The sequence below is a fragment of the Oncorhynchus masou genome, chromosome 24 (assembly GCF_036934945.1).
Source record: "Oncorhynchus masou masou isolate Uvic2021 chromosome 24, UVic_Omas_1.1, whole genome shotgun sequence".
NCBI lineage: Eukaryota > Metazoa > Chordata > Actinopteri > Salmoniformes > Salmonidae > Oncorhynchus > Oncorhynchus masou.
Window position 1 is genome coordinate 73515175 of NC_088235.1, and position 19510 is coordinate 73534684.

A 19510-nucleotide genomic window follows, 5' to 3' on the forward strand; every position below is an offset into this window, starting at 1 on the left:
AGACATGATAGCAATATGCCAACAACGTTCAAAAATAATGCAGGCCCAGTGCACAAGCAAGGACAGGAGAATAGGCGAGGTGCTGGGCTCTTTCATCCCGGGAGGCTTTCGAAGGGTAACACCAATCTGCCTTAAATCTGCTAAAAGAAATAAACCCCACAACTGACTTGTTATGGCAACAGGGATGTGGAACGCTAAAGGCCATAGGCCTATCCTGGGCTGAGAGAGGTGGAGAGAACGCCTCACCAGTCTGCACATTTCAAGTGTAACTAATGCAGTATGTGGTTAGGGGGATTTATTCACAACCCTGATTAACAGTAACACAGAGATGTTCACTGTTTGCCCTCCGTTTGGAACATTCTCGTGGTGGATACAGTTAGTTTTTGAGAACACCTGGCGAAGTTCAACGTTTCTAGCTCTCTTGATACACGAGACTGCCTATGTGGAAAGAGAATGTGGGTCTGGCATTAAAATGCATGAGGAGTACATAAGGCTTGATGAAGTGCTGATAAGCACTGTCGGGAAGAACAAGAAACATCAAATAAACAACGGCAAAAGGGGTCTTTATTTACCTTTTTGATTCCAAATAAAATAAGCTATGGTTAATAAATGAGACGGCAGCCATTACTCGTCGTTCATCAATATTTGAGATCCCGGCGGCAAGACGGGCTGCTGTGAGCCATGCAGAAACAAGGCCGACAAAACTCGCCACCTAGTTCACTGTCTGCCACCGATGTGACCAGTACAGCCATTCTCAGTGTCTCTACACAGGTGGGGGGTACAATGGAAGGGAGGTTGGTGACAGACTGATTGAACAAACGGGACACCCGAGTCACCCGAAACTCTACATTTGTTCACCATATCTCAGAGAGAGAATAGAAGCGAAAAGCAATACACTCTTGTCTCGAGTCAAAATGGGTAATCGCTGACACATCTAAATGCAATTTCGGGAAGAAAATATAAATAGCCAAAGTCCAACGCACTACACTTAGGTCAGAAGATTGTTTATAGATTTTTCAAAACTATCACTGCTTGTCAGATACAACAACTGAAGAATGGGGATTTTTTTTGTCCGTAGGGACAAGGACTGTAAAGCAGGCGATTCATCATGTCCAACATTAGCATAACCTTGATTATCATTGGACATGAAATGCAGTGTCCTACCAAATGAAGCAGGCTTTGGGCTTACACACTCTCCGGGTCATTTTATTTCATGAAGCTTTGAACTTAGATTACTGATTAGCGAATTCATCTTTCATACCAATTGCTTTTGTAGATATTATGCACCAACTTTAATCTTTAATGAGATGTTAGAGCCATTTAATGTTCAATTGTGTCAGGCCATTAATGGCCAATTCCATGTTAAAATAATTATTCCATTCCAGGCCAATTTGCTGATTTGGAAGTGAAACTTTTTTTTCCCCTTTTCATTTTCATTAAGATGGGAATATGGTCTCGTATTTTCTTGCGAAAAAAAAGTTGATTTTCTCTCAGTCAACCTTTTTTTCCCAGATATTCTTTCACTAGTCTGTTCCTAAAATGCCTTGGAGGAGGAATTTGAAAATTCAGAGCCAAACTAGTTCATGACCTGTGATGAAAACAAGGAACCTTCATTGGAATAGCTACGAATAGAGTTGGCCTCCCATCTTGTATAAATGAGACGGCAGTCCACATGGCTCCACATTAGGGCTGGCTAAAAGGAGGCTGTGTTTTGTACAAGTGAACATAGCAGACAATCTTTTCATTTAAAATCGAATTCCCTAACTAACAAATATGCTGAGCCTTGTGCTCAGCCATGGAAAATGCCTATTCCCCAGTCCAGAAAAGAAAAGGGCAATTTTATCAAGACAAACCAATTACGTATATACTTTTACCATATTCTCTCCATGACGGATTTTTAATTGCAGTATATTACTGAGAGGAAATGTCAGTGTTTCCACAACAACGAGCCCAATGGGGTAGACCATAGTCTCAAGCTTGTCACGAGAACTCAAGCCTGTTCAATTTCACGTCCATGCTCATCTCATCAAGTGCTTGTGAGTAAAAAGGCTTCTATTTTTTACCTTCAGGAAACAGATCTTCCATTAAAACGGGATATGAGTTTGAGCAGTACAGTAATTAGTGCATTATGTGATCCCAGAAAAGGTAGAATTCAAGTTGAGATGGCATTGCCAGCCGCCACTCTCATGACACCTTGAATAAATTACGGGGGGCATATGGGTGATGTTGAATTGTACACACACAGGGCAAGTGGCCCATAAAGTGCCGTCCAGTTTAAATTGAAAAACGCAATTAATGCCAAATGAGTAGTAAACTAGCAAAAGATTTACGACAGTGTTCTGCTCCCTGCTTGCGGGAGAACAGTCCGGTTTCAATACAGCACCCCATTAGAGAAACAACATACACTGCACTTCGGAATTCAATGCCATATCCTTATATCTGAAGGCCTTAAAACAGTAAGCAAGAATTTCATTTCTACAGTAACAAATGTAACTTTACATTCAAATATGTTTATTTTTGTAACAAATAGGAAAACAATTGGCTACACCTGAGTGGTAACGCACAACCTATTGCAGTATATGTACAAACAGTACAAACAGTGTTCTAAAGAAGCACTTTGAGGACAGCCAACCCCTACTATATCCAAACTGTGTGGACCAGGAGAAACATGTATTTTTCTCAACTTCACCTTTCTAAACAGCGAAAACATAAAATTCTACAGCAATAATATATACAAAAGTACATATTAACATTTCTGCAAACTGCTCTAAGATAAGATACATGGCAGTTCCTCCACGATTTCGCAGCGATTTGTTTGTGATATTTGAGGGGGGAAATGCTTTATTTTGCTGCGGCAATTCTGACATTTTGAACGGCAATACGTAATGATTCTGTCCAATTTGTCGCGAAAACGCGCTGACGAGGGAAAACGTTTGTGTGGCTTGATTGAAGCATATTATGCTGAAAATGTGCAGTGAATGTTTGAAATTGCGAGCGCTCTTTTTATACTGTGGTGATGGTTAATATTATGTGAAAATATTGCGATGATTTTAGTGTTTAATCCGGAAATAGTGTGGTGATTGGTCAAATTTGCAAGCCTTCCCATAATACGCGGGGAACCTGGAGGGACTGACTTGGTCTTTCAATGCAGTGGTTCAAGTCTTGAATTTAGAGGACTTTTTTTCCAGAACGGTCCATTTGTGAATGTGAGCAGATCATTGGGAAAGAAAACATGCGATTGTTTCCCGTTACTCTTCACTCGTCCATTAGTTTTGGCATGGAGCCGAGTGATGCTTCTCCACTTTCAACAGTATGAGGTTAAAGCACAGAACTCATTATTACTCATATGTATTGGTGTAAAAAGCGGTTAAAGTTCATCATTTCCTTATTAAATTACATTTTCAAGATAGAACTATCTGTCAACACCAATCGATCTTTGACTGTAGTTCAAGCCAGATTCAATTCCGCATAAAAACCATTTGACCCATTTAAACTGTTGGTTACCATCTTTAATCATCGTCCATGTCGTTTCTTTGTCTTGGCTCTCGACACACCAAAAATGAAGGTCTTCCTACCATAAATGAGAAAATGGCGGACCACGTTGCCGAGCAGAGCAAAAACGATGTAACGCCACCTACAGGAACCCCAAGCCACCATTGCACAGAAATGTTTTACTATCCAAAAACTCCAAGGTTATACCCTCTGAAGCTTATTTTCATGATTTGAAAAGTATTCCCTTCATCGTTGACTTCAAAGCTTCCTAAAAAATATAATCATTGAGTACAATATAATCTAGTGTCCTCACAGACCAGCTACCACTACTATTTCCCCTCAATACTCCCCAATAACCTCAGCGAAACTAGGTCAGAACGGAGGGGACGGTATGAGGAAAGCAGATATCATGGAATGGCAAAGCATGGCGTTAAATTAGTAGGCAAAATGGAAGACCACAGTATCAAATCATAGTATTTCTTAGAGTATATCGTTCTAATAGCTTTCCGTGTGGCATAGATCATAGCCATTCAATTTACACGTAAGTTACATACCAACTGCAACATGCCGAAAACCAGATACGTAAAACACATACGAAAACACAAGTGGGATGTCATTAGCAGCGGAATGGCCGTTCAACTGATGACAAACCTAAATTCCTTTCATAAACCCACATTTTCTTGGGGTGCATTTGATCCACTTTTTGTGCACCATTTATTATACAATTTTAATTGAGCATCTACAAAAAATTCAAGAGTGTTGCATATGGAACTCGGGCGATCAGAAAGATGTTGAAGAACTGAAATTGCCTTTCCAACAGAGCTTAAAATGCACCAATAATGAACTACAGACAAGTCACCCCCAACACACAAAAAAACGAAAGCGATGTTAACGGTTTAAGTACTGATCAATACATATAGCGACCTCCTTTTAAATATGTGCTTAGGTAAGACTTGACCGTTCAAACGAGCAATTCTGTAATGGACACTGCCATATGCATCAACAGTGGTCTGGATCATTTTTGTTCAATGCATGTTATACTTTTGTAAAGATCATATTATACTTTGACATGTCTTACTTAAGGTCAATATCAAATCATTTCAATGTAATAGAACCACGGTACACCGAAACACCAATTAATACACCTAATGCTTCATTATGCTATTTGTATTGAATTAGTGATGCAAATTATATATATATATATATATATCTTTGGCTAACAATTGTTTAGAGATGTGTAGAGCAAAGTAGGCCAGTGTTTCTGCTCCCTCACTAAGGCCCCTCACTCGCAACCAACAAACTCTCACCGGCCTTTTCCCCTTTTAATCCTTACTATGCATCCGGCTTTCTAGCCTCGCTACTATCCCACAGTGCAAACCACATCACTGATTGTTGAAAACACACCTCAGACCAACAATTAACGGATATTACACATGGACTGTTTTAACAACCAATTGGAGGACGGTATAGGCTAATTCAAAGGATTCCAAAATGTCTGCCTAAACCATTTTTCGAATTGGTTCTTTTGTTTTCAACCAACAAAATGTTTGCCAACGTCATAAAAGAAAGCATATTACATCCATATGACATGCATATTGCCTTTGCCATCACATTTTTTGGGGGGAATGTTTAGGCGAACGAGGAAAGTTTTTACAATTCCGCTTACTGCATTCTATGATTGCTATTGGAAAAGACCCCACTTAACAACTGACTTTAAAAAAATAAACTACATCATACAACCTACTCAGGATCCAAGCCCTGTTATGCCTAGTGCCAAAGTCACTCCTATCGATGCCCTACACAACTTCAAACTCATTTAATAGAGATATACAGTGTGAGACTCTAATAGCTCTCACATGATTTTGTGTAAGAAAGGAAGCATCGGATATCACGGTCATGTGACTCGGTAGAAACTTCACTGTTTTCCAAAAAGCTCCACTTGGGCTTCAAAACACTCATGATGTAATTTTTTTTGCCGAGCCAAGACAAGTTATTTCCAGTACAGCAAATAAGTATTGAAGCAGCCATGGTTCGTGTTGCATTGTAATCCATTATGTATGCACTATTATTTTTCTCATCACTCTAGGAAGGAAAATAACTAATGAATTCAACATGCACCAAATACATAGGCATATTTAATTTTCTTTCCTTTTTATATCTGTGCCCTGCCATAAACAAAACACATTGGTTTCTAGGGAGATTTGAGAAATTTGCTTATATGCTACACAAACATCATCTTTGTAAATTGTGGGGGAACTTGTTTTTTTTACAACAAATTGCCCTCTAAACTTGACAAGAAATTAAGTTTGATTCAATCTTTTGAGGGTGTGCTGGCACAATTCCAATGCGTAGCATATTGCAAGGGTCAAGCACAAACAATTTCCCAAGAGCTCAATACTGATGGAATGTCTTACTTAATGTCTTCCTTCTATCATTGATCTTAACCTTCCTCCAGTAATTAACTAACTGGAAAGAACTAGTTCATGTTCAAAATGGTTCCAACAGCTCCAGGCCAAAATATCAATAGTGTACTGGAGTGAACTGAGGGGCTAAAATGAAACAAGTACGGGATATTCTACATGGGAGACCAAAACCTTGCTTGCGTGTCAATAAAATGACTTGACAACATTTTTTAGTTTCGTGTATAACCATGTAGTCTGCCTCTAAACCGAGTTTTGCGTGTCTGAGTGGAGATTTTTACTCAATCTTATTTTAAAGGGGGATGGGGGGAAATCACATTTAGCTTTGGCCTACAGTATTTTATCACACTTTCAAATGCAACTTCATAATGACAACCTACAGACACAATGCATTTTGAATTCAATGTGATACGTTTGTGAACGTGAAACCCGAAAGCCTTGGCAAGATGTCATAATCAAGTGAAATCCTAGTTTAATGGGCCTTGATTACACTCAGCTGGGAGAGATGTGATAATGGGGGTAAAAACAAGAGAAGTTATAAGTGATGTAGTAAGTAGGTCTTACAATGGAAGCAAAACATGGGATACATAACTAGAACGATACATAACTAGGTCAAGCACATCTCCCTAACTCAAAGTATTTGTAGTTAAAGAAGGAACTTTAACGTCATCTATTCAAAGAATTGAAGTTGAGGGGAAAACTTCTTAAAGGTGAGCACGGTTGATGAGCTTTTGAATGCGCTGGGCTATTTGTGAGGCATTTTTCTTTAGCTTAGTCGAAATGTCCAGCTATTTCATTGGGGTTCACAAATGATCTATCCAACAATGTAAATTGGCATCGCTGAAAGTTGACTCCTACAACTCCTTACCTTGGGTTCGTGCTGTTCCAGTAGACTGCATATCTGTCTGATATAATCTTGCTATCGTCAGCCCATACCGCGACCCAAGATAAGAGGGCAACAATCATAAATGTCAACTCCATTTGAAAAGCTAAATAGTTCTTGTCCATTATGGGCAGAGTCTATATAATTCGTCGCGTTGTTGTCTGTAACTTATACTGATACAAGTACAATCGTGTGTTTCTGGTTGCTGTTTAAATGGACATGGTGCTCTTCAACTTGCACGAGGTTTGTGTCCAGTCCACATTCAAATTCCAGGTGCTCCCAGCTGCAGTTGTTCGTCTTCAGTTGAAGATGTACAATGTATACATTCCCATTGGTGAGAACACTAGTGAGAAGTCCAAGCAGATGCAGCGGTGTATATGGGGTTAAATTAGATTATGTTCCATGAAGGTTCATCAATTCTGTTAATTCACAGTTTGACTCAGCTCGTTTCTCTCCTTTTGCACGGCAAGCTCTTCCAATAACTATTAAAATCCATTTTCTTCAATGACTGTAATTGATAAACGCCTTATTTGAACACATTGCGCGACACTCATCATATATTGTTGGATATTCATTGACGCCAAGTATAGGCCTACAGTCGTTTGTCCTTTAAATCCATTCCTTTCCGGCATGGCATACTTTCTAAAACTTTAGTCGTCGTAAATATATAACTCTCACCCATCCATTCTGCTGCCGTCCTTCAATTTACGGGTCATCCAAATCAAGACGCTTTTTACTCCACATGTGCGCGCATAACGATGTCCATTCGACTCAACGTTTCAGGTCCGTTTTGTGAGATACAATGTTTCAGTCAAGCAACCACTTCTTGTTCCTCCAGAAGAAACTCAAAATATCACAATGTTGCAGCCGCGCGATAGAAATCCAAGCCCGTGAAAAACCATTGGCTCACAAGATGTGTCCTGCTCTGCTCATCGGTCAGTCACAATCTGAGGCTGGAACAAAAGCAATTATCTAATGTCGTCCGTGGCTTACTGTCCTCCGCTTCCTTCACTGGCAAAAGTTATCAATAGGATAAGTTGCTTTCTTGATGCGTGCTTATCGCGTCATCCTCGCAACGCCACTACCAAAGCATGAAGAGCAGACACCGAGACACCGCATCAGTTGCAAAGTTGCTGCTGCTATTCCTGCGTTGTTTAGGGTTGCTGTTGTGAAAAGGCCAAATTCTCTTGTCGCTCTTCCCTCGTTCCTACGTGTGGTGTACAGATCAGTGGAGCTGACATGATCGATTTTCCCCCTTTTTTTGAGTCACGGTGGTTCTCTCTCTCTTCCTCCTTCAGCACATGGTTCGCTCCCTCTGGCAAAGCCGCGCTCTCTCAATTCACTTCTCCCCCACACAGCGGGGCGGGGCTGGGAGACCGGCCAGCGAGGAGCCCCAAAACTTCTGGGGCCCTTACAATTTCAGAAAGCTTCAGAACAGTTTTCGATACTGTTATCCTGTTATACATACAGTAACTTATAACTATAGCCTACAAATAAATATTAGTTCATGTCCAACGTCTAATGTTTATTGTATGGTCCAACTATCGGTATACATTTGTTCATTCTTGCATAAGAGTCTCTTAGGCTAATGAAAGCTTTTTATAGGAGTTAGTCATCCACTTGTTATGGTAATGTTGATTAGTCATTAGCAAAATGTTAAGTTCATCATTCATGTGTGTGTGTGCGTGTGCGTACACATACATATCACAGCTGTGCTCTGCAGTGGATTAGGGGTGTCTCACTTGTCACCGTTTGTGATTCCCATGAATCTCAGCCCCCCCCCCCCCCCCCCCCCCTCTGGGCCTCTGTTCCTCTCGTGGAATCAGTGAGCGTTGCTCCGATATGCCGAGGGCAAAAAGGAGAGCGAGCGTTCCGCCCAACGTGTGTGATTCAGCGCTGATAAATATTTCACCGACTGGGTAGGCGACTGGTGGACAGGGTTATAGCCAGGGAGAAAGAGAGGGTGGAGGGAAGAAAAATACAAATGAAACTTTAATTCCTGCTTTAAAAAAAATGTCACATAGATTAATGACGCACCGGTATTAAAGTTTCAGAGGTTCCCATGCATAAATGCATAGGCCGCTGGGTGCTCAACAACTTGTGGCGGAGGCTATGTGAAATAATTGTAGTTCGGGCAGGTCGTTTTGCCACAGAGAGCAAGGGGAAGTGTCAGGCTGTTACACAGCACCAAAAGCACATTAGCATGTTCACAGGAATCATGTGCCAAAGAAAGGAAGATTCCCGGAGTAAAAGCGGATATATAATGGAGGCAGTGCATCCCCAGACTGGAAGCCAGCTTCTGGGTCCTGCTTTCCTGCTTTACTGTATGGTTGACTTTGGAGTGTGGAGCACTGATGACTAGGTTTTCTTCAGGAAACCTTTTCTAATTCATAGGTTGTTACTGTGTAGTTAAAATGTGATCATGCGATTCCTTGGTAATTACCTTGTAATCTCTGAATCGTAAAATAAAGTGCTTCCAAATACACTGGTGAAAATGCACTCCGTTTTAAAGGGCACACAGAGACACTTGTCTCCTGTTCTTAAACAAGTGCATATGAATAAGAGGAGCTGGGGAGAGGAAGCCACTGTAGACTTTTGAGATACACCCATAGGTGTGGTGCACATCAGTCTCCCTGATTTTTTCTTTCTTTTTTTACTTTGATGGGAGTTGTTTCCCTCGACCTCGATAGACTGTGTTTAGAATGAATCAAAATGGAATGATGACTACAGATGTACGGTTTTAAAGGGGGAGCATTTTTATTGTGACACACCGACAGAACAGGCAAGTATCCCCCCCCCCCCCCTCCTGAAGGCTTTATGGCACTAATTACATCATTTCTGGGGTTACAGGAGATGCAAAGGCCTGCGGCTGGGTAAATTATTGTCGGAGACCTTCACCCTCCATTGGTCCGGGGCCTATTTGTGAAAACAGCGAGCCGCACAAGCTCAGAGTGGACAGATCAAGAACCACGGGTCCCACAATGTCACCTAACGGGAGATGCAGGCAGCGCTAGACTAGCCTAGCAGAACCGGAAGGTTCTGAACCGGAAGGTTCTGAACCGGAAGGTTCTGCCAAGGGTTTCAAGCAAAGGCCAAATTGTGTGTTGTGTTACACATATCAACAAACGTAGGTTGCTGACCACATTAGCGAATTTAGAGGAAGTGTCTCCCCAAATCTCCACTCCTCCTAACCAGTAGAGGTCTCTGTGGCCCACTTTGGGAAATCAGTCCTCGATGATTCTCTGCCTGTCTGAACAAATCACTGGGACTTGCTGCTTTTGTCCATCTTAGCTCAATGAGCATGTAAATTCATACGACTGAAAGTCTCACCGTGTGAATGTTTCGAGCACGGATGACACTACCGCACCATATCATCATGGCTGTGTTCACTCAAATATATTGTCCCGTTCTGTGTGCCTAAGTATCCATTTGACATATTAAGACAAAAGGAAAGAGAAAATGTTGAGCTTAACAGGCCTCCTTCACAAAAGCAGTCAGTTTGAAATGTATATTGCCCTAAAGAGAGATGTGGGTTAGGAGAAAGAGACAAGAGGCCACATCTGCTTTTTAAACAATTTCTAAACGATCAGCAGCACACACCAGCAACGGCTGAGTGTGTAAAACAATACTGGAGGGATACAAGTGAACATATATTTTGAATAAAGCCTGCAACAAAGTCATTGTTGAATTGGTCGGCATATGGTAGAGCACTTAGTTTCAACTGAGAGAGAGAGAGAGAATTATACTGATATACAATCTGTTCTGAGAACCGAAGCAAGTTGCAAAGGGCTACGTGAGGAACACGAGACTTGTCAAAGTTGGTGAGAGTTTGTTTGCAGGGCAGTATACCCAGCGGTATTGTTGGTCTCTACATTATTTCAGAGCAATTATCTGATGAAAAGCGAAACTGTGATATCATCAAGACACCTGGACTTTGTCTCACGGCAAGGCACCGGCTTTGACTCTGACATGTAAAGAGTCCAACAGCAGAGAGGCCTGCTTTGTTTTGTGGTGCTGGGTCCTCCATAGTGCTATTGTAAAGCTCACTGTGTGTGTGTATCCAAAGAAACTGTGGGGCACCGATCCTGGTTCTAGTGAGTGTCAGTGACACAGACCATGCCTCCTGCGTCCGAACATTCCAACACAATGCAGGCTAAGCTCTCTCCCTGTTGCTATGTGTTAAGGTCGTGAAGTCAGGGGCAAAAGCCCCAATATAAATCTCACATGCATGTTGGCACCGCAACATTGGAAAAACATTCCACTGGAGCCAGACTGAGCTTATGCTATGAGCGATAACGACCTCTTTAAATCAATTATTTTTTCTAACTTTCATCCCCCTAACCTATTTTCTATGCGCAGAACTGCGTGCGAAACGTTCAAATGTATTATTAAGTCGCTGAAACTGCTGAAAATTCAATTTGAGAAAAATGACGCTGACAACGAAGACCGTGACTTAAAGAGGATAATATCATATTGCACAGGCCAAAGCCCTTACATTTTTTTATATATAGGCCTAATGTGCCCTAGCAAGCACGCACAAGTGTCACTCTGTCTGAGACAGAGAGGCCGGCCCAATGGATTAGCTCCAAATCACAGTTGAGTCAATAATTACAGTGCTTTTACTCATCAACATGCTCGACTGTGAGCTAGAGAACAGTCTCACAGTGTACTTATGTATTTTATTTCTTACACAGGTCACATACGACAAGTAGTACTAATCAATTCCATCTGTTGAACGTTCATTTTACGTCCACTTCACCTAATTAAAGCATTTACGGCAGTTTAAACATGGAATACTGGGCTTGTAATTAGTTCATCAATTCATAAAGCATCTTCAGTTCTCACAGTGTTGGCTTTCACTGATGTCTACAGCTTGCAGATGGTGAAGAATTACTCTATTATACTGTGCGGTTAGTTTACCTGCTGGTCCCCCTCGTCTGTTCCCCATGTCTTTCTGATGTTGTTCGCCCCCTGCTGAGCATCATGGATATTACACTCAGATGCTCTGTTTGCAGATTATACTGTAGAATATTCTGAAATGTTCTCAGAAATGGTCAAATCTGAAAACAGTTTTAGAAATAAAATCATAGGTGTTATGGAGGCATAATAAAACTACCACAAATGCTCTGCATGCTGATTAGACTGTAAAGAATTTATGAAAAGCTCTCAGAAAATTTGAGATTCGACTGTTTTAATATATTTTCTTATGTCAGGGAACCACTATTTTTCTCTTTTGATTTATTCCAGATTGTATCTGACATAAGGGATGTACCATTTTAATTTGACAGTATATTTTTTTCAATCCATACTTTCATAGAAAATCATGTAAAAATAAACAACTCAGCATATATCCTAACATAATTTATGCACATTTCAAATGGGTTGATTGAGAATGATTTGTTCCTCCTCTGTGTATCTCAAAACATAAAGAAACCATATACACATAAGTGAGACACAACTACGTGACGTCACTAAATACATCCGTATTTCAAAACAAAATCAGCAAAACATATATATACAGTAAAAGTCAAAAGTTTGGGCACACAAACTCAGTCAAGGGTTTTTATTTTATTTGTACTATTTTCTACATTGGTGAATAATAGTGAAGACATCAAACCTGTGAAATAACACATATGGAATCATGTAGTAACCAAAACACTGTTCAAGAAACCAACATATATTTTCTATTTGAGATTCTTCAAAGTAGCCACACTTTGCCTTGATGACAGCTTTGCACACTCTTGGTATTCTCTCAACCAGCTTCATGAGGTAGTCACCTGGAATGCATTTAAATTAACAGGTGTGCCTTGTTAAAAGTTAATTTGTGTAATTTATTTCCTTCTTAATGCGTTTGAGCCAATCCATTGTGTTGTGACAAGGTAGGGGTGGTATACAGAAGATAACCCTATTTGGTAAAAGACCAAGTCCATAGTATGGCAAGAACAGATCAAATAAGCAAAGAGAAACAACAATCCATCATTACTTTAAGACATGAAGGTCAGTCAAACCGGAAAAATTCAAAAACTTTGAATATTTCTTCAAGTGCAGTCACAAAAACCATCAAGCACTATGATGAAACTGGCTCTCATGAGGACCGCCGAAAGGAAGACCCAGAGTTACCTCTGCTGCAGAGGATAAGTTCATTAGAGTTAACTGCACCTCAGATTGCAGCCCAAATAAATACTTCACAGAGTTCAAGTAACAGACAGATCTCAACATCAACTGTTCAGAGGAGAATGCATGAATCAGGCCTTCATGGTTTAATTGCTGCAAAGAAACCACCACTAAAGGACACCAATAAGAAGAAGAGACTTGGGCCAAGAAACATGAGCAATGAACAGTAAACCGGTAGAAATCTGTCCAAATTTGAGATTTTTAGTTCTAACCGCCATGTCTTTGTGAGATGCAGTGTAGGTGAAAGGATGATCTCTGCATGTGTGGTTCCCACCATGAAGCATGGAGGAGGAGTTATGATGGTGTGGGGGTGCTTTGCTGGTGACACTGTCAGTGATTTAGTTACAATTCAAGGCACACTTAACCAGAATGGCTACCACAGCATTCTGCAGCGATACGGCATCCCATCTGGTTTTCGCTTACTGGGACTATCATTTGTTTGTCAACAGGACAATGACCCAACACACCTTCAGGCTGTGTAAGAGTTATTTTACCAAGAAGGAGAGTAATGGAGTGGTGCATCAGATGACCTGGACTCCACAATCACCCAACCTCAACCCAATTGAGATGGTTTGGGATGAATTGGACCACAAAGTGAAGGAAAAGCAGCCAACAAGTGCTTAGCATATGTGGCAACTCCTTCAAGACTGTTGAGAAAAGCATTCCACATGAAGCTGGTTGAGAGAATGCCAAGAGTGTGCAAAGCTGTCATCAAGACAAATGATGGCTACTTTGAAGTATATAAAATATATTTAGATTGTTTAGCACTTTTTTGTTTACTACATGACTCCATATGTGTTATTTCATAGTTTTGATGTCTTCACTATTACTATACAATGTAGAAAATAGTACAAACAAAGAAAAACCCTTGAATGAGTAGGTGTGTCCAATCTTTTGACTGGTACTTTACGGTTGGATGCCGAGCAGTTGCCATACCAGGCGGTGATGCAAACGTTCACGATGTTCTGGTTCAGCTGGAGAACTTTGAGGATCTATGGACCCATGCCAAATCTTTTCAGTCTCCTGAGGGGGAAAAGGTGTTGTCCTGTCCTTTTCACAACTGTCTTGGTGTGTTTGGACCATGATAGTTTGTTGGTGATGTGGACACCAAGGATCTTGAAACTCTCAACCCGCTCCACTACAGTCCTGTCAATGTTAATAGGGGCCGTCCTTTTCCTATAGTCCACAATCAGCTCCTTTGTCTTGCTCACATTAAGAGAGAGGTTGTTGTCCCGGCACAACACTGGCAGGTCTCTGACCTCCTCCATATAGGCTGTCTCATCGTTGATAAGGCTGTTGTTTCGTCAGCAAACTTAATGATGGTGTTGGAGTCGTGTTTGGCCACGCAGTCGTGGGTGAACAGGGAGTACAGGAGGGGACTAAGCATGCACCGTGAGGGGCCCCAGTACCTCAGCATGGCAGATGTGTTGTTCCCTATCCTTACCACCTGGGGGTGGCCCGTCAGGAAGTCCAGGATCCAGTTGCAGAGGGAGGTGTTTAGTCCCAGGGTCCTTAGTTTAGTTATGAGCATTCTGGGCACTATGGTGTTGAATGTTGAGCTGTAGTCAATGAACAGCATTCTCACATAGGTGTTCCTTTTGTCCAGGTGGGAAAGAGCAGTGTGGAGTGCGATTGAGATTGCGTCATCTGTGGAGCTGTTGGTGCGGTATGCGAATTGGAGTGGGTCTAGGGTTTCCGGGATAATGGTGTTGATGTGAGTCATGACCAGCCTTTTAATGCACTTCATGGCTACCGACGTGAGTGCTACGGGGCGGTAGTCATTTAGGCAGGTTACCTTTTCTTTCTTGAGCACAGGGACCATGGTGGTCTGCTTGAAATATGTAGGTATTACAGACTCGGTCAGGGAGAGATTGAAAATGTCAGTGAAGACACTTGCCAGTTTGTCTTTGCATGCTCGCAGTACACGTCCTGGTAATCAATCTGGCCCCGCGGCATTGTGAATGTTGACCTGTTTAAAGGTCTTGCTCACATCGGCTAAGGAGAGCGTGATCACACAGTTGTCCGGAACAGCTAGTGCTCTCATGCATGCTTTAGTACTACTTGCCTTGAAGCATTTAGCTCGTCTGGTTGGTTCGGGTCACTGGGCAGCTTGCGGCTGGGTTTCCCTTTGTAGTCCATAATAGTTTGCAAGCCCTGCCACATCAAACGAGCGTCAGAGCCGGAGTAGTAGGATTCAATCTTAGTCCTGTATTGATGCTTTGCCTGTTTGATGGTTCACCTGAGAGCATAATCGGGATTTCTTATAAGCGTCCGTATTAGTGTCCCGTATATTATTGAATATACATAATTTGTGTGTGTGTGTGTGTGTGTGTGTGTGTGTGTGTGTGTGTACTGTTACAGGTTTTTGTTTTTCCATTTATGTTTTGAGGTTGGACTTTAGTAAGTATAGCTTGTTAGCACACATGGTGCACCAACTGGTGTCACCTCGATAGTCAGTATGTGTTAAACCTGTGCTGGTTGCCATCTTTGTTAGTGGGAAGGTGTTTCACCTCTGCTGGCCCAGGTGCTATTTAAGAGTAGCTGTCCCAGTGTCCCAGTTGTCTTGAGAGATGTGGAGGCTCAACACCTTTAGTTGGCGCGCCCTATTGATTTCTAGAAAAACATTCCTTTGTCTGATTTCATTTTGCTCTACCTTTTCGGTTGACTTTCTTGTCTTTAAGTTTGGTGTGGGTTTTTCTTTTGTTTGTCTCTTCTTAGGAAAATGTAGTGGGTGCTCATGTTGGGCGTCATTTAGGTTCCAGCTGTAGTTGCTAGTCGACTTTCAGTAAACACCCCCATGAGTGTCTTTCAGAACCCCTCCTAAACCCTACCTGTTTCGTTTTGTTTCTTCTGTTTGAGTGACATTATTTGGTTTTCTTGCTGGCTGGGGAACATAACAGTACAAAAAACAAAACTGTATCCATACAGCCATAGGAAAGCATACCAATCAGACACAGCTTGGGGCCAGCAGTAGGGCCAGGGAAGGGTTAACTCTGCCCATTCCAGCCCAGTTGAGTTCCAGGGAGTGGGTCGTGTGTCTGTGTGCATCATGGACAGGCCAATGTAATTACGGCCTCATTCCAGGGGCTCTCCTCCCATATTGCATTATCCCCCTCATAGGAGTGGGGGCTCCATCCAATGCCACTATAGTGACATAATTAGATTAGGTCTCTCTGAATCACATGCCTGAGCAGTGTGCTCGCCCGGTCCCTATAGCAGACGGACAATAGCTAGCTAGAGGTTTCACTTCACGGAGGAATGAGTGGTGTCTACAGTCAACCCAATCACACGTTGACGCTCTTCTTTGTTTGTTTTGTTTATCGCATTTAGTCTGCTTTGTTTCTCTTCCTATTTAAGAATGTTGTGGTGGGGAAAGACCTAAAACAAGTTTTTTGTTGTTGTAGTGTTTTCTGTGATGTTTCAAGGTTTGTCACATGATGAAAGTCATCTGCGGTGCTTTTCGGGGTTGTTTCCTGTTATCCAGTTGTGCCGCCCACCCTTTTTTGCTCTAGCTCTGCTGCAAAACAACCAGGGAAATGAGAAAGTTGAGGCGCGGTAAAAGAAGGGGTTCATTTGGAGTTGAATGGAAAATTGGCCTGCCAATTATGTTTTTTTCCCGAATTGACATTGACTGCCCTAAATAATGATGGCTGGTGGAAGTAGATTCCCTTTCCACCCTCATCCTCCTCCTCTCTGGTCTTGATTATCCTGGGACTGAAGTTGAAGCCAAGGAGGGCTGCAAAGCAGACTCTGCCGAACTGAAAACTTTTTCCCTCTGTGTGACTGGAACGGTTTGTTTGTAAAAAAAAACAACACCCTGTCCGCAGCAGTGGCCAGGATACCGAGAGGACACCCACGAGGGACGTTCGCACAATTCGTAGGGTCTGGTCTGCTGGAGAGTTTGATTGGGTGACCGTACGGTTCATTTGCCAGAATTGAACAGGCAAACAAACAAACAAAAAAACTAACAAAAACAAACAAACAAACGTTGCACTCCGTAGCAGGCAAGAAAAAAAACAACAGGGAGCCCAAATGAAAGGCAGTAGGCTCTCTCGCTTCCAGTACAGGGAATTATGGGAGCAAGCAACACAAGCTGATGGATGAAATGGAGGGAGAAAGCTCTTATGGGCGGAAAAGCAGGGCCATTAATGTAAAACCAATGGTTTTCCATCCCTGTAACATGAGCCGGGAACAAGATGCAATGTCTCCAATGCCTCCTAAGAGAAAACAATAATGGTGTTAAACACATTGGTACAGTAATAGATTAAGTAGATGGAGCAGTGCTGTTCTCCTCAAAAAAAAACAAAAAAAAACAGAGATCTACAAAGCGATGGTAAGACACAGTAGACTCCCCAGTAAAAGATGTGTTTCCGTCAGAGCGAGATTAAATAAACTGATAAAACACACACGTGCTTAATCAAGGTGACTTATCAAGATGAGGACCAAGAGCAAGAGGGAGTTATGTGATGTAATGTCCACAACTAAAGAATCATTGTGGAATCGGAAAAGACACATATCCCGAAAGCATGATGCTGTACTTACTATGTGCACATGCTAAAAGAAAGGAACAAGGTAGGTAGACAAGTAAGTGTATCATTGTAGCAAAGTATTTATAAACAAAAATCTCTTACCCTTTAATTTTTTTTACTTTTTATTTTGTTGAATTTTTACCCCCTTTTCTCCCCAATTTCGTGGTATCCAATAGATAGTAGCTACTATCTTGTCTCATTGCTACAACCCCCGTACGGGCTCGGGAGAGACAAAGGTTTAAAGTCATGCGTCCTCCGATACACAACCCAACCAAGACGCACTGCTTCTTAACACAGCGCGCATCCAACCCGGAAGCCAGCCGCACCAATGTGTCAGAGGAAACACCGTGCACCTGGCAACTTTGGTTAGCGTGCACTGCGCTTGGCCCGCCACAGGAGTCGCTGGTGGACGATGAGACAAGGATATCCCTACCGGCCAAACCCTCCCTAACCCGGATGACACTAGGCCAATTGTGCGTCGCCCCACTGACCTCCCGGTCGCATCCGGTTAAGACAGAGCCTGGGCGCGAACCCAGAGTTTCTGGTGGCACAGCTGGCGTTGCAGTACAGCGCCCTTAACCACTACGCCACCCGGGATAAATCTCTCAAACTTTTGATCCATATTTGTTTTATTATCTATACAATAGGCCATACTCGATTTTGGCCCAATAGACCTAGCATATTCCCACGTTCAAGGAGTTTTCCATTTTGATTTGGTCATTTTGCCTAAAAACCTTTGCATCTCTGCCCAGCCTGGCAAGAGTGGCCAGAAGGTGTTTGTGTGGAGAGGATATTCTCACCTGCTGGCCTGCTCTCCAGGCAGCATCAAATGAGCCTGAAGCCAGACTATCCAGAAACGTGTTTCTAAAAATGAATTCTAAAAATGAATTCAAAAAAGGTACAAATAAGTTATTTTCCATTTAATTTGTATTTCATTCTAGAAATAAGTCAGCCTATATGCACAAATGATTTAATACATCGAAATGTTTAAATGCTGAGCTCTTTATTTCCCTACCTGCCTATTGGGTCGCACTCGCAAATGTTTCACAATGTATTTCTTTGTAGGCTATAGCCTTGAAATAATTGAAATAATTTAGCCTAAAGCATTTATTTGAGTTCCTTCTTAGGCTTCCTGTCTGGCTCCTGACCTATTTAGAGTGTTTATATGCTGTTTAATAGGAAATTACATGTGCTTCTTACCTTCTCATGTTTATTCAAATACGTTTCGTTCAAATCCATATGGTTTGGTTTCAATACGTCAAAACCAAATGGTAAGTCCAGGTTGTCAAAAAAATAGATGGGTGTTGGTTGTGATTTTAATGAATGAAGCGAATTTGGGAGGCAGTTCTTTTCCCTGTGAGCACATAGCAGATCGGACGTGGAGCCAGAGCAGTGTGCAGTGAGCGGAATGAGCAGGATTTCCAACTTCTCAACTCTGCTCACAGACCACAACCTGGCTGAGGCTTTCGACTCTGTCAATCACCGCATTCTTATCGGCAGACTCAATAGCCTTGTTTTCGCAAATGACTGCCTCGCCTGGTTCACCAACTACTTCTCAGATAGAGTTCAGTGTGAGACACCACCCTCTCCTTGGACCAGCTGATCGACATTTCCATTTGTTTGGACAACTTGCTGGCGGCCCGCGGACGTCCAGATCGGGTTCTGTCAGTTTCATCCCCCAGCTCCTCCACTCCAACGCCCCTGGAGCTAGGAGGTGCTGCAGCGAGAACAACCGGAGGAGGGGGCCTTTCCTGTACCAGCTGTGGTTGCAAAGGGCACACTGCAGACCGGTGCTTGGGGGGTCCTCCAGGGAGTCGAGACGCCAGGCCAAGCACTGCTCAGACACCTCAAGTCGGCACCAGAGTCGGCACCAGGCTCACCCAGAGCCCCCTGTTGGTCACATGTACGTATTGATTGTTTTTCCCGAATTTGCCCCTCTTTCCCGGCATAAGCCGCTAGTAGATCCAGGCGCAGCGGGGAATTTTATAGACCGCGGTTTAGCGCGTAGGTTG

At 42.3% G+C, this 19510-nt stretch overlaps 1 protein-coding gene across 1 annotated transcript in view; it reads right to left on the reverse strand.

The window, feature by feature from the left end:
• The window catches only part of LOC135512601 (ephrin-A2-like), a 123474-nt gene extending 115336 nt beyond the window's left edge, over window positions 1-8138 (reverse strand). The window contains exon 1 of the mRNA XM_064934797.1: window positions 6781-8138. Coding sequence (XP_064790869.1) covers window positions 6781-6920 — 140 coding nt within the window. The 5' untranslated portion in view covers window positions 6921-8138. The remainder of the gene's footprint in view (window positions 1-6780) is intronic.
• Window positions 8139-19510: the final 11372 nt, after the last annotated feature.